Genomic DNA, 27,898 nt, shown 5'->3' on the forward strand with positions numbered 1-27,898 from the left:
TCCCGACTTTTTGGCAAAAGTGTCCCGGTTTTTCCCGTATTTTACACGAAGCCTACTTGAATTTTTATTCTTTATTGAAGTCGAAGATTGAAATTATTTTTCAACTCAAATTATTTTATGATAGTTACAACTATATATGGGATATTAATCTCCCACATTTGCCTTGGTAAACGGTTTTTTTTTTTCGTGGAATACATTTTAATCCACTGCAATTCGCAGTAATGCATCATTTCCCGCCATTGTGATTTTTCCGTAATTTCAACAATATTTGGCAACTTTGTTTGGTTTTGGCGTCGTTTTTGGCAATAATTGGCGATGTCCCGTATTTTCCCGTATTTGGAATCCCGATGTCCCGTATTTCTCTCGAGGAAATATGGTCAGCCTATTTATAACTGATGTAAAACAACTTCTCCAGCAGTGCTTTATCTACCCATACCAACATCACAATGAAAACCTTATGTAAACGACAGAAAGAAAAATTCAGAAATAAGCTGTGTGTGTGTGTTAATCGTATACTCTGCTTAAGATAACTTATACGACTGTGATTTGCATATTTTCAACGATTATCTTTTGCGCAGTGCCCTCAATCGACGACAATTTGAACTACTTTTTCTGTACCAAAAAAAATCCTCCTTCGTGACAACAATTACTGTACTCCGCAAACCGTATTCAAATACACCGATTCTTCTCATTTTTTTTAATTTACTAGAATTTATTATCCTGTATATTACGGGAGAAAAAGATAGCAGCCAAAAACGTCATAAATGTAATTTACAGAAATGCGGGAAACTTTTCCAACAAACGAAATCATTTCAAATACTGATGGAAAAAAAATGGTCTAACGTTTGATGAAATTTCATAATTAATGATTATCCAAAATAACTCGAGATTGAAAATAACTATTTTGAGAATTGTTAGAAAAAATTCAAAATAAATAAGTCTTCAATAATATGGGGCCGATATTTTACTCAAATCCCGCTTATCTGTATTATATACTGGATATTGATTCTTTTGTAAATTAATTTTTGAATATATTTATTTCTATTTCAACCTCGTAAAAAAGAATCGGCAGATATGTATACGTTTCTGCCAAAGCCCAAAGTGCGCCCGATTCACGACGAGGCTGGCTGGCCACTTCGCGAATTGGCCAAGAATTTTGGCTAAAGTCCGGATTGTCCGGTCATTTCGTGTAGTGGTCGGAGATCCCTGGCCGAAGCTCGATGCGCTGATGATCGGTAGGAGTCAAATCCATTTTTTTCAATCGCCAACGTGTGGAACATGTGTAGCAGCTGTATTGAATTAGCTTCATGAGACGAGAAGAGAAAAGTTAAAAATTCGAGATAAAAACTATAAAAATAATTGTTTGCATAAACATATAGGTTTTTTTCGCCAAATTTTGGGAAGAAAAAAATCATTACTGCATCATGACTGCGGTTTGATGGGGTGCCATAACTAACATGGACATGATTATCACAAAAAATAAAAATAAAACGCCAACTTGACGATTATCCCGAATCATGCATTTTGTTATTGGACTTTAGTCAGGGATCACCGGCCAGTTCGCGAAATGGCCGCGTCAATATTTAACGAAATTGGCCTATTCGTGAAGTGGCCAGCCCCTCACGCGAATTATTCAATTTCAAGCTTTGACAGTAGCATATATAAGACGCCAAGGTGAACAACAGAAAATAATTTTGGAGGTTCATCTCACATATAATCCACGAATTACACGTTAGGATTATACGCAGGAAATAACGGCACTTTAGTCCTACTCAACTGAATATCAAATTTTAAACAAAGCATCAGTCTTCCGACATTCAAATACCTCATTAAAAACTTGATAGATGAAATACCTGTAACCCACGCTCAGTTGAAGACATAAATCATCAGCCATCATAGAAAAGCATGTCTAAATAATACAAACTCACTTCAGGCGGTTCGAAAACAGCCTCAATCACTCTTAGAAACCTCAATCAATATAAAAGGTCCACAAAAAAAATTTCAGTGTTTCAGACATGATTGAGACGCTTAATGTTGCCTTCGAGATAGATTTCCAAGTCCTATATCATCATTCCTTGGCAAGGGATTCTTGTATCTCAGCCGTGTTTTTTTTACGTAAATTTTCAAGAAAGATAAGTATAAAACCAAAAAAGAAGAAAAGAGCCTTCGATAAACAGTTTCTTCCGCCTTTAAGAAGATACCGATGTCTTTCATTCTTAATGCTAAGAATGGCCAGACGTCGTCTCTGATACATCCTTAGCGGAAAGCCGAGTCCGACTCTTCAAAAGATAACTAAAGAAACGGCCTTTTGTTGACCACTAACCAAGATCGTAATCCGCGAATAAGTACATAAATTCCGCTTTGAGATAGAATAAAAAAAAAGAAGAGAGAAGATATACTTGAATGAAATCAATTACAAAATAGAATTCCCTCTCATTGTTGTTTCCAACACTGCCTAGTCAATGCCCAACAAGTTGACAGGTTCCATTTACAAAAAAAAAGGCTAAAAAAGCACTTGGAAATCCTTTCAAAAGATCAAGTACTAGTCACAGATTTTCCGCAAAAGGACCTTTTGTGAGAAGAGACACCCACGGACATTAAACAAGTTGTTGAGCCACCGCGAGTTCCCCCCCCCCCCCGATTCACTTCAAATTCATGGGATTAACATGTACAAGAACTACTGCTATTACTACCACCGCAGCCATTCAGCTTGTCCTACGTGATCATTGCCCATTTATTTATTTGCAGTTCATTTCAAGTTCTCTCTTTATTTGTAGCTGCCGTTGCCACACATATTGACCAGGATGCCATTTTAATTTATTTACTTTTTTTTGGGCTAAATTCCTTTCAGTGAATGAAATTTGGAAAATCAAAGAAACTATTCTATTGAATCTCTAGCGGGAAATAATTGAGAGGCGTTTATAGTGCGCAGGATACATGCTCAACCCATGGCCCGCGGGCTAAACGTGGCCCTCGGATTCATCTCATGTGGCTGCAACGCCAACCATAATTTTGTAAAAATGAACGAAGTGGTATATTTAACAGATAACTTGAGTGGCTCGTGCTGCAGTTCGACACCACTTGACATATTCCCAAATCACTTAACTGGTTCGCGGCACATTTCTAGACAACTTAAGTGACCTGCGGCATATTTACATATCATCGTGGCACAGTTTAAGATCACTTCAATGACTCGCAGCATATTCTCACTGAATTTAATTGACCCTCGATATATTTATAGATCATTTGAGTGGTATGCGGCGTATTGACAAATCACTTGAATGACCTGCGGTGCAGTTCCACATCATTCAAGTAGAATCACCACATTTCCAGATTGCTTGAGTGACACACGGCACCGCTTCAGTGTCCCGTATTTCAGAAAATTTAATTGACCCGCGGCATATTTACAGATCATTAGTGACCCGTGGCACATCGACAAATCACTTAAGCTTAAGTAACCTGTGACGCTATTCCAGATCACTTAATTAAGTGGCCCGCGACATGTTTTCGAATGAATGAAGTAGCCCGCACTCTCCTAAAGGTTAAACACACTTGGTGTTCTGTAGATTATTGTATTGGAATTCATATGAACAAATGATAAGCAGTTTAGTTGTGTCAGTGAAGATCGATACCATATTGTAAACATTTTTGCAGCTCTCTGTGGCCCCTTAACAACCTTTCATGGCTCTAATTTTACTTGATTTACATCCCACTTTGAATATTTTAGGGCCACATGATACCGGTTGCTAGAAATTTTTCTTTCCAGTGTCTCTTGCTAGAAATTCTTCTTTCCAGCATTTCTCTTCATAGTATTTCTTTGCAGAAAAATTTCTTCTTGGTGTTGCTTGTAAAAACTTTTTTTTCCAGTGTATCTTGCAGAAATTTTTCTTTCAAATATGTCTTGCAACAAATTCTTTTCCCTAGTGTTCCTAGCTAGATTCCTCTTCTTAATTTGCCTCGTAAAAATTATTTTTCTTAGCATCGCTTTGACAGAAATTTTTCTTTTTGGTGCCTTTTGTAGAAATTTTTCTTTCCAATGTTTCTTGCAGGAATTTTTCTTTCCAATGTTTCTTGCAGGAATTTTTCTTTCCAATGTTTCTTGCAGGAATTTTTCTTTCAATTTTTCTTTCAATCATTAGCAAAAGGCTTTCTTTCTGATGTCTCTCGCAGGGAATTTTCCATCTATAAGCGTCCGTTTGCTATATATTCTTCTTTCCAGTACCTCTTTGCCAGATATTCTTCTTTCCAGTACCTCTTTGCCAGATATTCTTCTTCCAAATGTATCTTGCCAGAAATTCTTTTAAATACCGCAACTCTTCTTCTCGGCGTCTCTTGCTAGAAATTTTTTTTTCTCAGTTGCTCTTGCTAGACATTCTGCTCAGTGTCTCTTGGTACAAATTCTTCTCCCAAATGTCTCTTGCCGGAAATTTTTCTTCTAATATTGCTTGCCAGAAATTTTTCTGTTAATATCGCTTACCAGAAATTCTTCTTCTAATATCGCTTTCCACATAAATTCTTCTAATATCGTTTGCCAGAAATTCTTCTTCTAATATCGCTTGCCAGAAATTTTTCTAATATCGCTTGCCAGAAATTCTTCTGATATCGCTTGCCAGAAACTCTTTTAATATCGCTTGCCAGAAAACCTTCTAATATTGCCTGCCAGAAATTCATCTTCCTACTGTTACCAGAAATCCCTTCTTGCCAGTATTTCTTTACCAGATATTCCTCTTTCCAGTGTCTCTTGCCATAATTTTTTCTTCCCAATTGGGAAAAAAACTCTTCTTCCCAGTGTCTTTTTTCTGTAAATTCTTTTGCCCGGCATCTCTTGCTACAGATTCTTCTTTCCAATGCCTTTTGCAGAAACTCTCTTTTCCAGAGCCCAAGAAAATTATCTCTTAGTGAACTCCAGGTGCCACCGGTTTCTTTTTTTTTTTTTTTTTAAATAACGTGATCCTCATGTATTCCCAAGGGATCAGTATAATCTGTCCAGGGAATTTGTCAGTGTTAGCAGACATCCATTCCCGAAGAGGAATTTGAACCCAGATCTGCTCAGCTTCCTAAGCACTCGACTGCCAAGCGACTGGCACTTCTTTTCAGGCTGGAACTTTTTCCATTCAAGGGCATTCCCGGAATTCCACGGCACCAAAAACTGTAAAAAAGGTTGATAGGATACATTTTGAAAAATGTAGTCAGAGAGAAATAGCACTTCTAATTCTTTCACAACATCAAGTGCTATTCACATTTTGCGAGAAAGCACCTTAGACTAAGGAAGACACCCACGGGCATTAAATGTCGATCCATTGCCATTTTTGTTTCTTTGATTCAATTTACATCCGTAGAATCAAAACATGTAAAAAAAGTACAACTACTACCTCCGCCGACTTTCAGTTCATTTATTTCTTTGCCATTCATTCCAAGTTCCCTCTTTATTAGTAGCTGCCGTTGCCACACGCATATTGACCAGGATGCCATTTTGGGTATTTATTTATTTTTTCGGGCCAAATTCCTTTCAGTGAATGACATTTGAAAAATAAAATCTAAGATACTATTTTATTAAATCTCAAGCGGCAAATATAATTGAAAGGCTTGTATAGTATTGTAATGGAATCCATGTCAACAAATGATAAGCAGTTTGTTTGATTGTACCAATGAAGATCGACGATACCATTTTCAATAACATTTTCATAGAAAATAAATTCTTTCTCTCTATAAGGAACTTCCTGTTTTATGTTATCATTACACTGTATTCGACTGAAATTTCAATTTATTTATGACCGTTATCGGTTTATAATCAAAAATCGCCGCAAAAGAAGTGGTAAAAGGATGGCGGCAACGGAGAAGTAATGATAACGTTAAGGGGGCATAATACATGTTTTTATATACACCACTTCATATTTTCATATTTTGAATTTCAGAAATTCAATCAAAATGGTATTTATTTTTACGTTGAGGTGTATGTATTCTTGTAAATGAGTTTGTGTGATGTTCTTTACTGTTTTTTCATGTGCATATACTCGTTTTGCATGCGCATACACTCTTATTATGCACCTAAAATCAAGCCGTCATCGGTACTTTTGAAGTTGTTCAATATTAACAAAAATGAGCTCCTTCCGAATAATATTCTAGGTCTTCAATTACGTTCGTTGAATATTTTCTAACATGTATTTTGAGAATATTTTTAGGAAAAAAGAGACAAAACATTTCTGTAAATAACATTATATGACTATGTTATTTGAAGGATGATATTGAATATATGATGTTATTTGAAAGGATAATTTTTTTTGAAGAAAAATTGGAGTTTTTCGATTTTATAATAAAATTTAACGCGGGAGAATAGTTTAGTAAAAATTCATTCTAAAAATATATGATTTTATTTAAACACTCGTGTGTTGTGAGGACAAAATAATATATTTTTGGGTGATATGGCTAATGCTAAGCTTTAGTTTTTTTTAAATTATTTCCGGAAATTTAAGAAAAAACTCGAACTGAAACTATTGTTTAAACCGCCGGTTCATTACAATTGATGATTATATTGTGTAAAATATATTATACAACTGATGACAACTGATATAAATAATGGTAGAATCAATAAAATATTATAAAAAAAGTAATAAAATAAATAAATCTAACAAGTAAAATTTAAATAAAACAAGATCAGTTATTACTTTCAAGAATCACAGACTTCTCTGTAATTAATTAATTTTATGATATATTTGTAAATATAAAAAAATTGAGAAATCAAACCGGTGAAGAAAATAACAGAGGAAACAAATAAATTTATGAAAGACCGGAGAGAATTTCAGAATAAGAAGAGTGACCCTAAATCAAAAATGGAATATGCAGAACTTTGTAAGACAGTACGAAAGCGGATTACAGAAGATGTCAGAAAGTTTAATTGCGATATTGTTAAGAAAGCATTGGAAGATAATAGGAGCTTAAAATCTGCAAAACGAAACTGTGTGTTGCGAGAAAGGAAATTTTTGCACTAAAAAGGAAAGATGGAACCATCACAAAAAATGGAAATAAAATCATTAGTATTGTTGAGGAATTTTTATAATACTATACATCTACACAAACATGAAGAACAGGATCGGAACAGAAGAAAGAGGAAAAAGAGCAGGAAGAAAAGACAATGGAGCAGAATTTGAACAAGTAGCACCTGTGCTGAAAGAAGTCTATAAGATAGATAGATAGAACCGCTCACAGCCCCGGACTGATGCAAAGCACCTTACTTCCGTTACCTCAAAAGAGGCAGAGTTGTGTCGGAAAAGTTAGCAAAGATTTATAGTGGTGGCTCCCCTTGCCCCATGCTCGCAAGTTTCGAATTACTCGCGTCGTTCTCCCCATGAAGACAGCCATCAACTCGATGCAACGTACAAGCCATTTGACTAAAATGTATAGCTGAATCCAATGACTAGGGAGAAAAATTGCACGTGCGCCCAGTGGCACATAAGGGCCGGAGACCGCAGCCTGGGATTTCAAAAGAAGGGTGGAAAAGACTTGTGGACAAGAAAGAAGAAAAAGAAGCTGGCATGTTGAAGTGGGAGAGATTTGAGAATGGTCTAAATACACAATGCATACAAATTACATATATACAGCGCCTCGACTGTGACGGGAAACGAAGAAACAAAGCCTCCGTCCACAGCGCTGAACAGTGTGTTCTGCTCGCTCTTCCCCTTAGTCTATAAGATATGTGAATAAAAGAGAAATGCCCAGGTGAAGATGGGATTTCAATAGACATTATAAAAGAAGAATTTGCCAGAAAGAAACTAGCTGCTTTGTTTACAAATTGTCTCACAAAATCGGATGTCCCTGAAAATTGGAATAACGCAATGATGGTTCTTCTTTACAAAAAGGGTGAAAAAGAGGATATCAAGAATTATCGACCAAACAGTCTCTTATCAGTAACTTAATAAAATCTTCACCAAAGTACTGACATATAGGCTTGAAACCAAATTGATGAAGCTCAACCAAAAGAACGAGCAGGGTTTCGAAGTGGATTCACTACAATGGATCACATCCAAACAATCAGGGAACTCATAGAAATACTATGAATACGTATTACCATTGTGTAGGGCCTTCATCGATTTTGAGAAAGCGTTTGTGTGTGTGTGTGGGGGGGGGGGGGGTTCCCATTGACTCCCGAGCCACCCGTCTTATTTACTCTTAGCTGTTTAAAGTTATGATTTGAAGAAACGTGAAAATCAAAGATTTTATGCGTTTTATAGTAAAAAAATGCAAATTGGTCAAATTTGCAACACTCGGTTTAATACTAATCCTAAATCCTAAATATGCCATAGTGGCCTGTGGGTTCCGACTGAAATTGGCAAACAGTGCATACCCCTGAGTCATTTCTTAGCCGCCCTGGACTAGTAGTGTGATTTTCACCATGGTTGTATATTTTATTATTTTTTTAAACTACTTAGTGTTTAATATTACCCATATTGGGTTATTAATCTAGGGGGAAAAGAAAGCTTAAGCAGACAGGAAGTTAATTAAAAAATATATATTAATATTAATATATATAATATATATAAGTGTCACTTAACAGGGCTGTGACAGGACGTCACTCATCAGCCTGTTAAGTCGTCATTCAGTTATAATTAATGGGTTTTTTAACATTAATTATTCATCATATTGCATATATTACCCATCCTCATTTTTAAATCTAGCGTCAACTGTATTAGTATAATGCGATTATATCTTATTAATAGAGGTTAGTTATGATTATTTGATTAAATATATATTATCTACAAAAATTTGATATTTTGTAGTTGATCTAATTATTAACACTAAATATAGTTGCTTTTATTTGCACATTTATATTATATTATATATACATTTTGCACAATCCCGGTACCTCCGGTCTTTTCATAACCAAAAAGTTTTTGGGTCTGGAAAAAGCTGATATCAGATCTTTTGGGTTAGTAGATATTTTCTTAAGATGTTGGTATTCTGACTCTTCAAGTGTTTGGAAGCTGGCTAATGCCAGCTTTTGAGCAAAGACGTGTAGGGTGGGCATTCCTATATCGTTTCCTTATACGTCTATTCCTGATGAACCAATTGGCTCCCAGCATAGCTCTTATTGTTTTGTTTTGATATTGTTCTAATTTAATCATGTATTGTTTGCTCGAGTAGAGCCACACTAGTGCAGCATATAAAAGTATGGATCTGATAGCCATTTTATATACATTTAATTTGTTTTTGATGGTCAATGTTGATCTGCTTGCAAGTATACGTTTCAAAGTGTGTTTTGCTACGTCTGCTCTTTGTATTGCATAATTGCGTTGCTGCACAAATGCCAATCGTTTGTCAATTACAATTTAATAATAAAAGAAATTCACCCCGTAATATTTGCAGAAAATTTCCTTAGATATCAATGATTTTTAAAGTATTAGTAGATGGTATTAAATGTTAAAAATTTTGATAGTCAGTGTACATAATCTGAGTAATCTTTGTATATTTTGTATATTTTCATCTCATTAAATACAATTTCGCAAGTTTAAGATGTAATTTTGTTCAAAGTCCATTGATTTTCCATCACAAGGTAAATAAGTTCAAGAATTATCCACCAGATGGCATTTCGGTTGTCATTATCGTGTAGCGCATATCCGATTTAGTATAGACCTAGACACTTCTTCCATCACTCTATCTTCATCCATTCAAAAGTTATGATCACTTGAAGATCGCGTATACAATGACATAAGCGCAGTCTCTTACAATCATTTTCAACCTGTGAGAATCATTTTGGGATGCCCGGGAGGAGAAAGGATAGATATCTGAGAGAAAAAAGGAACATTGAGATTTCACATAATCGTGAATAACTCCTGAAAAAAAGCAGATAAAATCATGAAAGTAGCGTAGTGGTATAGCAATACGAGTACGTTACAAATGATGAGAATGGTTAGAAAGCCACCTGGTGGAAAATTTAGGAACTTCTTGTGTTATCTGGAAATATATAAGCGAGCTACAATCGAATCCCGTTATAACGAACTCCAAGAGACCGGAGAAATCACTTCGTTAAAACGAAATTTCGTTATAAAGGAATTCCAGGTCTTTGCATTGTTCCTATGTATAGGAATCCTATGTATCTAATTCTTATGTATGTAATCTGGGCCATTGGAAAACCATTCGTTAAAACGAGATTTTCACTTACAGGAATTCGTCAAAACGGGATTCGACTGTATACACAAACAATTCAACAACCAGGTCACAGAAAAGCCTTTAGTTAATGAAAAACATGCTTGGCTATGAATAATGTGCAGACATTTAAAAATTAGTGTACCTAAGTCAAGGTCATCACTACTCGGCATTTTGCTGCTTATTCATGAGTTAAGTTGTCGTGTTATGTACTTCCAGCAATACTCAGATAATATATAGGAGATCATATAAAGGGTGTTTAACCCCTTTCCGATCACGGATGAAATATTTCGTCCAAATAAATATTTCGTCATGCCATAAATTCAATTCAGTTCTTTGTGTTTTTTTTTCCTCTATCCTCACCGTCGCGAAGCCTTGTTGTAAACCTATGAACCGAAGCTGTTTTTTTTCCTCCCCGTATTTTCCATACTCCTGTTAGTGACTCCCCTCCTCCACATATAATGTATCTTTTTTACTTAACACATTAATACAAGGTGATTCAGAAAAGTTGGGGAAAACTTTAAGAGAGTGATAGCATACACACCAATACAAACAATTGCCATCAAAGAAAGCATGGTCTAACTATCACCTCTCAAAATTTTCCCATCTTTTCTGAATCACCCTGTATACATGCAAGAGCGAAAGAGAACAGATTACACGTATGGTGAGGATGAAAAGAGAAATATACTGTTACTTTCTTATCTACTTATCTGTTATACTGTTTTCCCTTTTCTTTCTTCCTTCTGTTTCTTTCTCTTTGTTTTCATTTTTCTAACGTGGAGTTAGGTTAGGACTCGGTTACCAGATTTATCACCGATTCTTCAAGCAGATAGCCAAATTTGTAGCTAAAATATTGTATGTGAAGGGTACGCATTTTTAGATATTTGCGAATTCAGATGCAGATCATTCGGGCAACCATTTTGATAGGGTGTTCTGAGTGTGGCGTCATAGTCCATATCAAAAAGGTTATCTGAATGATCTGTGTGGGATTCGTAGAAATTCTGATGCTGCGGACACCCTGCATAATGCAGGGCTGCCTGATGAAAACACGTAGAGTTCTCGATTTGGTGTCTTCATATTCTAGTTGAACTTTATTCAAAGAATAATTATGTGGCTGATTAGATATGATAAACTAATTAATCTCTCCCATGGTTTCTCAGGCTCACGTTAGTCGGGGTTGTAGAGGATCTAGTGAATCACCGGAACCCCCAAAGCCTCTGGTGTGTGGCCTATGTCCGCAGCTTTGCACGTCACCTTCATCGTTGCGGGAACATCTAAGTCTGAAACACCAGCAAGATTCGTCTCCCACGGATTTGGGGACGGGTTGCCTCAAGTGTGGAGACGACAGCTGTTCCTGCACACATAAAATGGTGAGATTGATACTTCCCAAACCATCACATGTTCGTAGTTTGATGTAATTGATGAAATATTATGCCGTTTTTTATGAGAAGATACTTTATTCCAAACTCAATTACGCGTGTTTCATAGAATTCGAAGAGAAAATAACTTTCAAAAATGTGATGTATTTTTCGTACCCTCAGGAGATGAATTCCTCGCCAAGCGGACAGAGCCCTACGACACGCCGCAGTCCACAGAATTCGAGGCTAGACCGGCTCTCGCCCTCGGTGGCAGGTCAACCGTTGACCTGCGGCTTCTGTTCCAGGTGTGATTTCACAACGCTGGAGGCGCTTCAGCTTCACGTCCAAGTCCTTCACTTGTCCGCCTACAACGCAGTCTCGTCAACGTCATCCGCCAGAGACATCGCCAAACATCGACAACACAAAATTCAGACAGGTTAGTGAGATAGATAGTTACCCGAGATGAAAATTTTTCGTATGAATTTTTGCGACAATTTTCAATTAACCAAATTGAACCAAAATAGGATTCAGATGGAATAAATGACTTTTTAAAGATCGCTATCGGAGAGACTCCTGGTGGTTCACAAGAGTGTGCTAAAGTCAGAGTCAGTCTGTGGCAGGTGCATTTGATACAGCCGTACCGGGAAACAAAATATCATTAGTTGGAAAACGGGATTAAAAGACACATTGTCTCTGCGTTTTGTCATTTTGACTTCCCAAAAAACCCGAAGCTCAAAATTTCATCAATTTGTAGATATTATATATGAAGAAAGCAGTGGCGCCGAAAGTACGTGTACTGTTGCGGGTGCTCGAAATTCCCAAAAATCACATCACCAAAGTAATTTGGGTGCTCGATTCACACTCATAAACCAAATCTCACAACACATGTCTGTGGACAATGTTTCGCTCTTGCCTATAGATAGTTGCGCAACATATCGGGTGTTCTGCAACTTCTCTTCAAATCTATAATCTCGAAAAACTTGAGACAAGTTGTGCTTAATTTTTTAGGTGTGTACGCGGGACAAACTCGTTATACCATCTTGCGACTTGTTCTCAACTGTATGTGAACACAAAATCCGTGATTTGTCTATAAATAGTCCCGTGATGTTGTCTATGAGTGTGAACGTAGATCAAGACACCTCCGATGCCCCTATAACACTGGTTTTCAACTGGTGTTCCACGGAACCCAGGGTTTTTTTTTTGTAATGTTAAGTTTTGTCATATTTTCATGAAACCTTAAAACACTGGTTACGATAAAAGTATATGTTTGGAAAAAATCCAAGTTAAAATTATGAGAGTTTTAGGCAGGATTTTTATTCATGGGGGCTCACTCTGACGGCTGACCTAGAAATAGCATCTCAATATCATTTACAGCTGCTATGGTAAAAATGATACATTTTGGCTGCTATTTTAAATGATACATTTTGGCTGCTATTTTAAATGATACATTTATCATTTAAAATAACAGTATCATTTTAAATGATACATTTAAAATAAAAAAATTGTGTATGTAACAAAATCACCCCACCAGACACCAAGTCACCCCAGCTTATGGTACACAATTTTTTTTCCTCGAGTCGCTAGGCTAAAAGCCTACTATCCTCCCCTTTGTAGCGATCATTCCTTCGAGCATTGTAGAATGCCGCAAAATTTATTTCTAAGCCCGGCTTGGTAAGTACCTGGGTAAAGTGCCTGCATCACGTGTTTCAGAACGAATCAGAAAATCAGTCTAGTGCTTATAGCATCAAAATGGGTGTCGTTGGCTGTTGAACCAAGATGTTCTCTGCTAAGTGCTGACTGGAAAACACTCGAATATAGTTGACGACATTTTTAGTCTATACCACGGGTGCCCAACCTCCGGCCCGTGGGCCAAATGCCGCCCGCCAAAAGGTTTCATCCGGCTTGTGAAAAGTGTTCTGGTAATTAATTGCACACACACAACACGATAAATGCATAAGGGGTCATTCAAGTATTACGTCAGCAGATTTTTTAGAAATTTTTGATCCCCCACACATTCGACAGCAAAAATTCATCATCTCTGCCCCCACCTCGTAACGCATATTGGGATCAGAGACTTACGTGGGGGGGGGGGGGAGCATGGGAAGGCTCATGCAGCTCCCCCAAACGATCAAAAAAATTTATTGATTCAAAAAATATTTTTCAAAAAAGAAGACCTATTCAAGAAATACCTTCATGTTATTATAATCAATTTCTGTTAATTTCAATTCCATTTGAAGGCTATGAACTCAAAATTTCTCTTAAATAAATTCATTGTGCCTATCCCCTAAGCCATATATGCTAAACCAATGGTCCGCAGGTTAAATATGGCCCGTGGACCATTGGACCACAAATCTAATTTCGTAAAAATGAACCAAGTGGACGGCACATTTACAGATCGCTTAAGTGACCCGTGGCACAATACCAGAGCATTAAAGCTGACCTTGGCACATTTTTAGATCACTTAAGTAGGCCCATGCAGCATTCACAGATCCCTTAAGTAGAACCGTGGCACGTTCACAGATCACTTAAGTAACTCGCGACGCAGTTTTAGAACACTTTAGCGATCCGTGCACATTTAGAGATCTCTTGAGTGACATGTGGCACAGTTTTAGAGCACTTTAGTCGCCCCCCCCCCCTCCAATGCAGTTCTACATCACTCAAGTTACAAGCGGCACATTCTCAGATTACTTAAGTGATCCGCGGTATAATTATGGATCATTTGAGCGACGCGCGGAACAGTTTCAGATCACTTGAAGGGTCCACGGAACATTTAGAGATGACTAAAGTGGCTATGTAGAGGACTTATCAATAGGGAGAATGTTAGTTCAAGTGCCCACAAACTAAGAAAAGATTTTTCTAGTTTTTGGCATTCACAGTAAAGACGACATTAAGAATATTTCATATTTTTGCAAAGGGAAAGATGGTTGATGATGACGATGTAAGCATCATTCAACCCCCCCCCCCCCCAATTGATGCTGACTCAAAAGCTGATCCTATTTCCTTCATAAAAATACGGAAAATCGTGATCCATACGTGTTTTATCACCAATTATTGCCAAAAGAAATCGTAAATTCATGTAGGGTTGCCAATTACAGCCGATAACCATTTCAAAGGCAAGTAAAGTTTTCAATTACAGGGAAGAAATCTTCAAAGGCATGTAAAAGTTGACAAATACAGCTCGAAAATCTTTTTCACAATCACAGCCGGAAAAATTGTCAAAAGCAAGGGGAGTTACATCCAAAACAATTACATCCAAAAACAAAAATTGTGAAAGGCAATAATTTATGTCATGAAAATAATCTTAATTCTTGATCTCAAAAATCCAAGTAGTCCTCGTTCAAAATAAAGAGGGAAAAACAGGATATATCTTAAAGTTGGGGCGACCAAAGTCCTGTAAAATACAGGTCATATGGACACCCATATATACAAGTTTCTGGCCCGCGAACTGCAGAATTGCCGCACATCTGGCCCGCGGACTGGATAGGTTGTGCACCCTTGGTTTATAGATGGTAGATGCGTACTGGAGATTCAGTAACACACCATAATGACCAAAGAAAGAACACCAGCAGCGAAAACTGCCAAGAACAATATTGCCATCGCATGCCACGCCCCGACCAAGAGAGAATTCCTGCAAAGAAAACAGAAGAAGCGCTGCTTTCATTGAGCTCAACTCATGGACGAATGATTAATAGCGGCGCTATAAACGGCAGTTAAGCTAACTATATCAGCGACCGACGCCTGCCAGAAGAAAAGACAGAGACAGCGCGCACACAAAATATTAATAGCCTTCAGGAAATAATTAATAACGCGATTAACTAGAGAAATTCTGTACAGACTCAATTATCGCCCTATGACCGAGTACCTGAGCAAAGAACGTGGAAGGAGAGGAAAAATTAAAAAAAAAAATGGTGGCCTCTCTGTGTGTGTGTGAAGGTAGAGGCCGAAAAGGCCTAAAGTCATCGCGGATAAACTGAATGAAAAAGGCTAGGGGAAGAGAATGGAGGTGAAATAAATTGTTGAATACTTATTAGTGAATTAATTAGTACGGCAAAAGAAACTCGTGGCTACTTGCTTAGTGGTTGGTGCTCAGGGCGGTTTTTATATTTTGTGACTTGACGGCTTGGCCTTTTGTTTGTGTCCTCTCGACTGTCTGTTTTGAATCGATGTGCCTCGTGGCACTCTTTCTTTCTCCGTAGGCACCGATCGATGCTCACGTGAAGTAATTGAATGCATCCAGTTCTCCATTTAATTAATACAGAAATTGACTTGAATATTAAATTTCGTAATAAGATTCTCCATCATTCGGCAGAAATACAAATAGTGGCTTTCCCCAACACACATTTGAAAAGAAACCACTTTTTAAATTTATGATTAATTTCAGAAGATATTGACGAATAATTTCACATTCAAAGGCAAAATATTACACTGTTATTATGCCCGCAGTTGCCATTATATCTACGTTTTTTATGAAATGTAGAGACACGTTTATAATTAAAAATGTTGATTATAAATTTCATAAGTAATATATTTATCGTTTCATAACATTACTTTTCCCATTTTTTAAACAATATTTTTTCAGTATTTTTCAGTTTTTTAACAATATTTCGTTCTAAAATTTTTTAAAAATATGTTCTACAATTTTTTATACAATATTTTGTTATAGTTTTTTTAAACAATATTTTTACAGTTTTTTTTTAAACAATATTTTTACAGTTTTTTTTAAACAATCCTTTGAAAAAAATTTTGTAATCAATATTCTGTTATACTGTATTTTAACAATATTTTTCTAGTTTCTTTAGCAAAATTTTTTTTTCAGTTTTTAACACTATTTAATCCTAGTTTATTTGAAAAAAAAAAATTTTTTTTCTTAGTTTTTTCTAACAATTTTTTAAAATTATATTTTTTCGTTTTTTTAGAAAACTTTTTTTTAATTCATTTGAATGGCATTATTACGCCGCTAACTTTAACGTGATGATTCAACATGTTGACCTTGTCACTGAACATGATGAAAGAAAATGATGCATATTAAGACGTAACTAGTGTGTTTACAAGTGTCCCTTTTATTCGTGTGTTTTGCAGGCATGTCTATAAGCAATGCGAGCATGAATGACATCGCAGACAGTCTTTTCTCGTCCTTAAATCAGAAGCATGGAGTTTCGACGAATTCTTTCGCGGATATTTTCTCTTCGCATAATCGTCCGGCTGCAGATATCTATTGTTCGCAATGCGACATTAGCTTTGGTTCCTCTTCCGCGTTGCTTGAACACGTGCATATGGTGCACGAAACGAGCTCCAGCAACCCCGCTTCGATATTCAGTCCGCATTCCAATAAAAGGTATCGTATTTCCTAACATAACAGATTCACGATTCAATTTGCTATCGCCATTAAGAGATCACTTTTGTTACCCTCCCGTGTCTTGTTCAATTTTTATTTAATTTTCTATCCTACATACTGAGGTGCACGAACTACTTACTCACGTGGATCAACACATTTAGTAAATAGTACTACAAAATATGTACTGCATTACGCTTGTACAGTCGAATCGCGATAAGTCAAATGTGCAGCGGCCAACACATTCATCATCAGACGCATTCGTGATACTTGTATAAATGCAACTAATTATATTATTAGTAATAATCATTCAAGATTATTTTCTATACCCAAAAATGCAATGATTTTTGACTGTCTCTCTTTTTTGTCCTTTCGTGAGAAAGTTATTCACTTTTTTGCAAGCAGGCAAAGGAATCTGTTAAATTCTATTGCTAAATGATACATTTTTTTAAAATTTCTCTCACTTTCAAAAAGTTAGGCTTAAAGGAAGAAAACTTGGAGTTAAGCAGAAAATTTTGACACTAAAAATACGGAAAAAGTTCAGGAGCTGAGTGAAAACTTTGAGTTACACAGATATTCGAGTATAGGAGTTCGACTTACCTCGATTTGACAGCATTTGGGTGCCAATGCATTGATAATATAAACTTTGTTACTAAATTTGATAATAGCTGCAGAAAATGTGTAAAAAAATGGTTTTGTGTTAGATAATGGTCTGTTTGTTGCAGATGCTATTGTCGGAAAATGATTTTTTGCGCCAATAATATCAGAAAAATATTTTTGCCAAAAACTGTCAGAAAACATTTTTTGCAGATAACAATGTCAAAAAACGACGTTTTCCGATAACAATGTCAGAAAATTATTTTTGCCGATAATTTTTTACACAAACGATTATTTTTTTTTTATAACAGTCAGAAAAGAATTTTGGAAAATGTGATTTTCGCTGAAAATAAGGCCATAAAATTATTATTGCCGATAACATTTTCCGCGAACGATTATAGCAGATACCGTTTCCAGAAGAAGAAAAAAATTCCATAAACCCCATTTGCCGATAAGAATGTCAGAAAAAGATTTTTGACTATAAGAAAAAGGTTTTTACCGGTATATCAGAAAACGATTTTTACGATAAAAATGACAGAAAATGACTTTTATTAATAACAATGCCAAAAAACGTTTTTAGGAAATCATTTTTGATTTTTCTCATAAATGATTTTTGTAGATAATAATTTCAGAAAATTATTTTAATTGATATCTGTCAGAAAACGATTTTCACTGGTAATAATATCACTAGTAGTAATATTGTCAGAAATGATTTTTGCGATTACATTTTTCGCAAGCCATTATTATGCATCCCATTTTCAGAAATTTGCAGAAACCACTGCTGTTCGCAGAAAACGAATGTTGAAGAGGCATTGTTTGGATTTTTCATTTTGAATCAAACTCATGGGTATAGAAATGGCCATTGGAAAACCGAAATCATTGTTCGAAACGACTTTTATTTTACTTATTTTACAAAGAGTGCATTATTTAATTAACTATAAAGAAGAAATTAACATTGTCGTGCACGTTTCGCGAATATCACACACAGCGCTATAATTTGAATTATTAAGAATTCGTTGTTTAGAGATTGGGTATTTTTGGTTTGCATCACTAAATATGATTAGAACCTTCGAATGATTGGCGATAATGTATTGCCATCGTCAGTCAATCAGGGAAGTACTAAAAAATTAGTAAAAACTAATTCTTTTTTCCAGAGCTTTCGTTGGTTCAAGGCTACGTCCTAACGGGGCAAAGCATATGAAGCCTTCGTCTCCAATGGCGAGGAGTTCGCCTCTGCCAATTTTCAACGGGACCTCCTCTTCTTATTACAAAAGCCATCACCATCACCAACACCATCATCACGTAGAATCGACGACAGCGGACTACGCTGCGCAAAAAGCCTCGCAGAGAGCTACGGTATCCAACACGTTGCTCTGCAGCCAGTGCAGTGCAGCTTTCCAAGACTTCGAATCCTTCCGGACGCATTTGAAGAGCCACTTGGACGAGGCCGCTGGTGTGGGCTCATCTTCCAATCAAAGGTACGTTTATGGTAGCGATCTACATTCTGTAAATTAATGTGGATTTAAAGCAGGGGTTCTTAACCTTTTTCAGCCGCGACCCAAAATCAATAACAAGATCATTCTCATGACCCATGCAGATCGCTTGTCCTTCGAAATTAGTGAAACAAATGACAATAAGTGCATTTATAACAATAACAAACTGTAAGTGGATTCGAACGACTCCTCTAGGAAGCCTCTGCGAATCAAGTTTGAGTCGGAACTCATGGCTCAAGAGCTCTTGGCCATGAGGCTTACGACCCATCTCGGAAGCCCCTGCGAATCAAGTTTGGGTAGGATTCTCAAAGCTTAAGAGCCCTTGGGTGTTAGTGGATTTGAATGACTCTTCTCGGAAGCCAATGAGAATCAAGTTTGGGTCGGACCTCACAGCTCAAATACCCCTGGCTGTTGATGGATTTGAACGACCTATCTTGGAAACCCCTGCAACTGAAAGGTTAAGAACTCGTGGTTTAAAGTATAGAGATAAATGTTTTTATATCAATTTCCTCATCTACACAGGGTTAGCTGCCCCGAATGTGACACAGAATTCGACAACGAGCATCTACTCGATAGTCACGTAATCAGCCACTTCCTATCGTCCAGCACAGAATACGGTTGCCAATCGTGCCAAAAACTCTTCCAGAAACCTGACGACCTGCAGAAGCATCTGATGGACATGCATGCCCATCACTTATACAAATGTTCTCTCTGCAAACAGATATTTGATTCAAAGGTAATTAGTAATTCGATTGCTCAACATCTTCCATTGATTGGAATTGAAAATTTGCTTACTTTTCACCACTGAAAACACGAGGAAACTCGCAAAATTTTTCAATTGGTGCTGGGCTAATGGCACTGTCCATGAATGTCATTTCCCGTTTCATTTCAGGTCAGCATCCAAGTTCACTTCGCGGTAAAACACAGTAACGAATGCAGGACTTTGAGGTGCTTACCGTGTGGGTCACACTTCCGAACAGAGCTCGAGTTTCAAGTCCACGTCAAAGTCTCGCACTTGTCCTGCCCAGAGTCGAAAGTCCAACACCAACCTTTCAGGTGCCTGTTGTGCGACCAGGTATGTCCGAGCGAGGCTCAACTTAGGTACCATATGTCCACGCACAAGAAACCTTTTCCCTGCAACCTGTGTGGTGAAGCATTCCACGTCGAATTCCTCCTAGATCGGCACGTGCAGACTGTCCACCAGCAGAGCGGTTCCACAGCCAGCAGTGGTGGCGGTGGCAGAGCCCCACCGCCTCCTCCAACCCTTTCACCAAACGTACACACGTCTTTCCTCAACGCCATGTCGGATTCATCGAAGATCGGCGTCACAGCAGCTGACGAGAATCAATCAAACGGGGGAATGTCCGGCGATGTTGCTCAGAACTTGACTGTAAGGAGAGTGGCACCCGGTACAGCGACTGTGAAAGGTAAAATCCAAAGCCTACAGAATAGCAGTGTTTCTTAACCTCTTTTCCGCCCATGCCCCCCCCCCTTCAGACCAAATTTTTCTCTCGTGCTCCCCTCCCATCTTACGCAGCCCCCCCATGTTTCTAAGTGTAATATTCACAGAGATGTTCTCTCGAATTTAAAAAGCGGAGGAAATTTGGGAAAGAACAGCGTTAAATGCGGTTAAAACGGGTTTTCCGCATTTAACGCTGTTATTTTTCATATTTCATCTTTTCTATAGTCTTTTAAATACTTTTTATCAATAGTTTAATAGTCAAATCAAAATTTTTCCCAGCTTTTTTTCTTCCCATTGGGAACATTTGAAAACATTGGTTCAAGTCCTACAACATCAGTCACCAGCTATCAAATTTTGTGTTGAGGTTAAGAATAATGTAGCGATCACTCGAGCTTGTTCTTTTAAATCAATTAGAATTGGCAATTACTTTACAAATTAAATTTATTCAACAAAAAAAGAGATGAGTTTTGCTGTTAAATGCCTCGGCTACTTTTTTTTGAGAGAAATATATAATTGGAAATTATTTTCAACATTTACCTCATGCTTAGAGACTTTTATTATTTCTGAAAAGCACATGTTTTTCAACATACTCAGTTTTTGATTAGTGTTGCAAAACATGTAAAAATGTCTTCTTCGTTAGGTAACCCAAAGGAGTATTTGATCACAAGTTGGGGGGGGGGGGGAAGTTTTAAAAAATCCAAAGCTCTTGGTTACAACATCAAGCAGCAGTAATGTTTTATCTAAAGACTTTGCTTTGAGAGTGCATCTCGCGCTCTAGCAAAACAAGGGCAAATTAGAAATCGGTTCTCCCCCTAAAATTGACAAAAAAGTGAGAAATACACACGCACACACACACACGCACGCACGCACAAAACCTTAATTGACAAAAAAATTATCCAGAGTATCACAGTGCTCTTGTCCAAGTTGAAAATAAACTACCAAAATATGTTGCAAGGAACGCGTTGCGAGTGTCAAGCATATAAATTTCGAGCAAGGTCCTGAAATATGAAAATCCAACGTGGCTTTTGCCTGTCTTTTAACATGGTAAAACTTGAATGAATTTTTTTTCACCATTAATTTTGAACAAAGTGTGCTGCTGTTGATATTTTTTTATCAGCAGGTAAAGACGTGTCCGTAAGAGTTTTTATTGGATGTTGTGGTTGATAATTGTTAATTATTTTTATTTTATTATTATTATTATTTATTTATTTTTGTCAAATTTCGTGAGATCGACTCATACAAATTTACATGCTTATTCTCGAAAAAATAGCATAAAATCTCATTATCATCTGACTCAAGTTCGCACCCAAGGCTCCGGGTGAACGCATGTGTTAAGACGGCCCTGGCACTATGGGCAATTCTGTTTCATTCTGAAAAAGTCCCGCTTTCCCATATTTCTCGAAGCTTCATTTCCTTACATCTGCATTTTTTTTCTTCACAGTGCTTTGTGGGCCCCTTAACAGGCTGTCATGACTCCTCTTCAACTTGATTTTCACCCGTGGTACCCTTGACGTATCTCAGAACCGCAAGGATGTGACAACCACGTATGGCCCCAGGTTGAGAAACACTGCATTAGAGTATGAACGTCCTGTGCATTATGTATTTAGTTGCATCTATTTTCATTTGAAATCTATAATACTTTACAGAAGAACAAAAGAGTGTCCCGGCGAGTGTCCTAGAATCATCCAGGACTTCCCCGCCCGTGTCTCCCTCTACGACAAACAACCATGCACCACAAAATGCTACATCTGTCTCATCGTCACTCAGCAGCGGTGACAACCACTGTGAGGTTTGCGATGCTACATTCAGCTCCGAAGCGATGCTCAATTCCCATAGGCGCCAGGTTCATAACATACGCCATCACCACCCAACTAAGAGCAGCAGCGGCTCGGCGGCGCAGGCGCCCACGCTAAGTCTTTTCTGCGCCTATTGCAACGAATCCTGCAAGTCCAGGCACGACCTCGAAAATCACATGAAAGGGCACACCGCGACTCCAACGAGGCACAAATGCAATATCTGCGACGAAGTTTGTCCATCGGCTGCGACGCTGGCTGAGCACAAGCTGACGCACTGCAAGGTACTAAGGGGGGTTCTCTCAGATTCCTAACACAGTGTCTTTTTTCACTGTTAGTCTTTTATTCAATAGTTCAACATCAATGATGTTTCCTTGCAGGTTGTGTCGAGCAGCACTTGCGTAGTATGTCGAGTTCCACTAACCACGGAAGAGGAGTTCATCGGCCACCTGCAGCAACACAATGGGGGTCAGAATGGACTGCCCGGACCCTGCGTCGTTTGCAGGCAAACTCTGGTCGCCGAGGTCGAGATGATGATGCACGCAAAATTCCACGCTAAAAACTCCAATAATCCACCGGAGTCACTAAACCATGGAACTTGTTGCGTTTGTTCCAGAAAGTTCGACATCAGCAGCCTAATAATTAGGGCTGTCGTTAAATCGTCGGTGAGTATGTTTTCATTTTCGGGTTAATAAATGCTTTTATTTATTTCTACACGAGATCCTTGCTTTCTCCCTCAATATTTCCTCAATTGCTCTTTTCCTCAATTGATCCTCTTCCTTGTGTCTGACCACAGACTGATGTACTACCACACACTTACATGTGCAAGGAGTGCTTCCACACCAAGAGCGACGACCCCGTTTCGATCTTGAGGTGCTTAGAGTGCGGCGTCAAATTCGAGACGGAGGCCGACCTGGAGTCTCACAGGCGATGCGTGCATTTTTACAGCCGGGGTACAGTGATGAACGGCAAGATGTACCAGTGCATCAAATGCCAGACAACATTCGAGTCCGAAGCCGACATACATGCTCACGTAACGTGCCATGTCATGCAGGAAGGAACGGACCACGAATGCCGGTTATGCTGCAAGGTACGAAAGTTATCACCTCTTAAAGCGGTACTTCTGTTTAAACTAGGGCTGGGAATCGATTACATTTTTTACTGGTTATTCAAAAAGTTTTAATCAGTCACAAAAAAATATTAATAGATGCTATAAATATATATTGTAAAGTCCGATCTAATAGTATATCACAGGATCCTATGGGGTTCGCTTGAGTTGAGGGGTCGATGAGAGGGAAAAAATTATGGAAAAGAGGGCGATGAAACAAAAGATTTGGGAAACTATTGTTACAAATATAAGAATAAGTTAAGAAATCAAGGGGGGTGTCCGCTTCAAGCAATTCAATATGATGATCATAATTGCCAAACATTTCCAAGGAATCCAGTGTAATTCCTTCACTTGGAACTTGTAATTTTTTTTGTTGAAAAATGTTTTATTTTTGGCTGATTTCGGAACTACTTTCGATTATAATGTGTATGTGTGTGTATTGTTTGTTTTCCTAGAAACTCCTCTCGAATGGTACTTGTGAGGAGATGAGCTGATACTTCCAAGAATACGAAAAACTACTGTTCACATAGTGGAGACAATACATTTTAGTCGTCTTCTAAAACTCCTATAAAACTTCTCAATTTGAAACTGAAATCATCAGTGTCCGTTGAATCTAATTTGATCAAAATATTGATTCAAATATTTTCAAACACATATGGCCACTTATCTAAAATTCTCTGTATAGAATATGATTTTTATAAGGCATCTAATCGTTTTTTTTTTCAAAAAAATCAAATTAATTCACAAAATTTTAATAAAAGTGTTAATCGAATTTTAATCGAATTGATCGAGTCGATTAACGCAACTAAGATTTTTAACTGCAATTAAAAACTGATCGATTAACCGACCCGATTTAATCGGACCAGACCTAGTTTTTACCTCTACATATTTGCGCTCTTGCAAAAAGAACCACTGAAATAATTTACACATTTTGAGGGAACGGTTGATACACAGTCCAAATCGTTGTAATAACACCAGTGTTTTTAGAAACATTTGGAAAAAATTATATACACATCTTCTGTACATACATACAGGAATTACGTGAAAAACGGTCTTTGGATCACGTGGAAAATACTCACGTTCTACAAATCACGTATATGGGTCTATGTGGGTAAAAAGGAAAATGTAAAGAAAAACCGCTACTTTTTCACCTGGTGGTCGAAAATTGAACTTTTTTTTTATTATTTCATCTCTCTCTCTCATGGTCTCATTAAGATATCCTAAAAATTTGGCTGTATTCGGATAAGCAGTTTTTAAGGAAAAACTACTCAGAGTAAGGGAATTATAATTACTCGGTACTGTTCGCATTGCGTTTCAAATTTTTAAAATAATATCAGAGAGATAAGAATAATTTTCACATAATAATTATTACTAGATGCTGATAATTTCCGCTCGAATTGGGTTCTCTTATAGGTTCTCGATTCGCCCTCGAAGCTCCAGTGCCATTTGATAGAGCACACTTACGAAGGATGCTCGAACTTCACGTGCTACATGTGCAGTTCGGTTTTCACCGGTGCGCACTTACTTCAGCAGCACATGTTGGAGCATGGGCTTGACGCTCGCCCGTACGACTGCAACAGATGCCACCACCGATTCTTCTTCAGAGCTGAATTGGAGAATCACGCTTTCGTGCATCACAAAGACCAAATATCACTTGAGACGCTCTCTGCAGGTATAGTTGATATAATACTACTCTTGATTCGATTTACGCCAACAATTCACCACTGGAAAATTCATCGACGAAAAAATCTCCGCTGGGAAAATTCACCGACGGAAAAATCACCGGCAATAGTTCGTCAGCAGTGAGTGAATGACCGAGTGATTGATAACGTGAGTGAATATGTGAGCGAGAGTGATCGAATGAGTTGCTGAATGAGCTAGCGAATGAGCGAGTAACTTTATGAGTGAACGAGTAAGTTACCTCTGAACGACCGAGTTAGTGAGCAATTGAGTGAGTGATCGCATGAGTGATCAAGTGAGCGACCGTATGAGTGATCAAGTTAGTGACCATATCAGTGATGGAGAGAGTGAGTGAGTAACCGTATGATTGATTGAGTAACCATTTGAGTAAAACCGAGTGTCCATGTGAATGTTCCATTGAGTGACCATATGAGTGATAAATTAAGTAGGTGAGTGAGCGATTGGGTGACCAAGTGATACAACCATTGAATGAGTGCAGGCTTGAGCTAGTCAGTGACCGCATTAGTGACCAAGTAAGGGGGATGGGAGTGACAGAGTGAGTGAGTAACTGTATGAGTGACTCACTCACTCGCACATTTGCTCACCCTGCTGACTCACACTAACTTCCTGACTCACTTGACTAATCGCTCACTGACTTACTTGCTCATTTACCTACTCATCCACTCACTCACTGTGTCATTTTGTCGATGAATTGTCGGTGAATTTTCCTAGTGGTTAATAGCCATGTCGGTGAATTTTCCTAGTGGTTAATAGCCATGTCGGTGAATTTTCCTAGTGGTTAATAGCCATGTCGGTGAATTGAGTGGCTGTGAATTGCTCGTGATGAATTTCCCGCACGCGCTCCATTCATGTCCACAAATTACATTTTAATTAAACATTATTTGAAATGAGATTGTTACTGTTTCTTGTTTTTTTTGAAGGCTTCATAAAAATCCCATCGTTACCTGTTGATACGAAGAAGGACATTATACGTTACGACCACGTCTTCGGGTTGGCACAAGGTGCGCGTCACTACGAATGCGCCATATGCAAGGTCGAGTTCCAGTCCATCGTGGATTACCAGAGGCACGTTTTCCTCCTGCACTCGGACAACAACAGCAGTGGCCAGCAGCAGCAGCAACAGCATCACCACCATAAGATGGTAGGTTCGGATAATTCTTCGAACAGGTCGGTCATGGTCCCCGAAAGCAAAGAAGGCTCCAAAGACAAGAAGACGTCCGAATCGTCTCCCAAGACGGGAAATAGGATGATCTTCAGAGAGAAGAGGCACGCTTGTCCGTCTTGCCCGAAGAGATTCACCAGGAGGGAAAACATGAAGATACACATGAGGACTCACCACCACGCCACTGACGTAGACAACGCTTATACGTGTCTCGAATGCAAGAAAACGTTCCCTAAACGCAATTTACTCAAGGTGAGTAAATAATAATATCGACATTTTCCTGTGGTCAATAACATGTTCTCTGCACATGGGGCTTTTACTTGGCGCAGTGGTATTCTAACTTCTGATACCAGTGGATTCCTAGAGCAATCATTTACCATTCATTTTTTCACCCTACTAGCTGGGGCTGTTCCAATTAATCGATTAATCAGGTGGGTTAATCGATCAATTTTTAATCGCAGTTAAAAATTTTAGTTGAATTGATAGAGCTCGATCAGAATTTGTGTAAAAATTTAGTAATTTGACTTGCTTTATTTATCGAAACTGATTAAATGCCCTAAATTAATGCACCAATATATAACATTTTCCACGAGTGGTCGTATTTAAAAATTAAAAACATTTGAATCAATATTTTGATCAAATGTACTTGGCATTGGGAAATTCAAGTCCATTCAACGACAAAATGTGATCATTTCAGTTTCAAATTGAGTTTGATGGTTGAGTTTGAGTTTTAGAAGGCAAGAGACCAAAATTTATTATCTCCATATGGACAGTAGTTGTTCGTATTCTTCGAAGTATCAGTTCCTCTCCTCACAAGCACAATTTGGGAGGAGTTTGAATTAAAACATGTAACGGTATGATCAAAAGTAGTTTCGACATCAGTGATTAACCTAAAACAAATCGATTAAAAAAATATGCTAAGCATACGAGTATTAAATTGCTTCAAGTGGCAACCTTAATTTTTTTTAGTCTATTCTCATATTTGTTTACATCTAACGAATAGGTGCGTGAAATGAATAAATTACAATTTTATAGCAGAAATTAATATATATAGAAATCAATATTATGGAAAAATATTCGATCAAAATTTGATTAATCGATTAGAAATTTTTGATTAACCAGCTAAAAATTTTAATCGATTCCTCGCCCTACTAATAACCATTTTTTTACCTGTAACTCTTTTACCAGTGACTTTCTTGTCCGAATGATCATTTTATCGCTGCTTCCGTTCCCTGATATCGTTTCACACGTATTAGCTCCCTTTCTCTAGCCTAGCAGAAATCACGTTCCTTCCTTACCGCGGCGATCGCCTATTCACGATTCATTGTTCTAGTGATGAAACATCCAAGACACTATGGCTCCTAGGTCCAATAGTCAGGTTCTTAGGCTGAGATTTTTGGGCCTCGTCGGAGAAAGGGATTTTCCACAGGCTCCTCTGCAGTAAATTCATAGTATAAAAGAAACTGCAATAACATTCATTCCTGCCTTCCCAGGCCACAGATATTTCATATATATCGCTCTTACGACAGTAAACGTTATGTTAAATGTATAGACACATGTATGCACTCAATCAGTGCATTTTACTAGGTGGAAAGTTAGCCCGTGGAAAGTTTGGTGTCACCTCTTGGAAGCCGCAAGAACCATTGGCTTAAAATATTTTGCGTTTCGTGTCTTCATACGTGTACCTGAGGGAAAACATTAAACGATATCGTGATTGTTCAGCTATGTGTATCAATTTCTCAAAAATGTCAA

At 37.8% G+C, this 27,898-nt stretch overlaps 1 protein-coding gene across 2 annotated transcripts in view; it reads left to right on the plus strand.

The window, feature by feature from the left end:
• LOC149089887 (uncharacterized) overlaps positions 1-27,898 on the plus strand; it is a 216,426-nt gene that overhangs the window by 184,915 nt on the left and 3,613 nt on the right. For both annotated transcript variants that reach the window (XM_089254579.1, XM_089254631.1), the window contains 11 exons: positions 11,301-11,510; positions 11,682-11,934; positions 16,578-16,833; positions 18,582-18,905; positions 19,443-19,656; positions 19,813-20,347; positions 22,029-22,459; positions 22,556-22,840; positions 22,972-23,265; positions 24,697-24,955; positions 25,905-26,398. In XM_089254579.1, coding sequence (XP_089110705.1) covers positions 11,301-11,510; positions 11,682-11,934; positions 16,578-16,833; positions 18,582-18,905; positions 19,443-19,656; positions 19,813-20,347; positions 22,029-22,459; positions 22,556-22,840; positions 22,972-23,265; positions 24,697-24,955; positions 25,905-26,398 — 3,555 coding nt within the window. The remainder of the gene's footprint in view (positions 1-11,300; positions 11,511-11,681; positions 11,935-16,577; positions 16,834-18,581; positions 18,906-19,442; positions 19,657-19,812; positions 20,348-22,028; positions 22,460-22,555; positions 22,841-22,971; positions 23,266-24,696; positions 24,956-25,904; positions 26,399-27,898) is intronic.

This window comes from Pholcus phalangioides, unplaced genomic scaffold (genome assembly GCF_987345545.1).
Source record: "Pholcus phalangioides strain wild (caught in Gottingen) unplaced genomic scaffold, Ppha-v1.0 ptg000001l_1, whole genome shotgun sequence".
In the NCBI taxonomy this organism is placed as follows: domain Eukaryota; kingdom Metazoa; phylum Arthropoda; class Arachnida; order Araneae; family Pholcidae; genus Pholcus; species Pholcus phalangioides.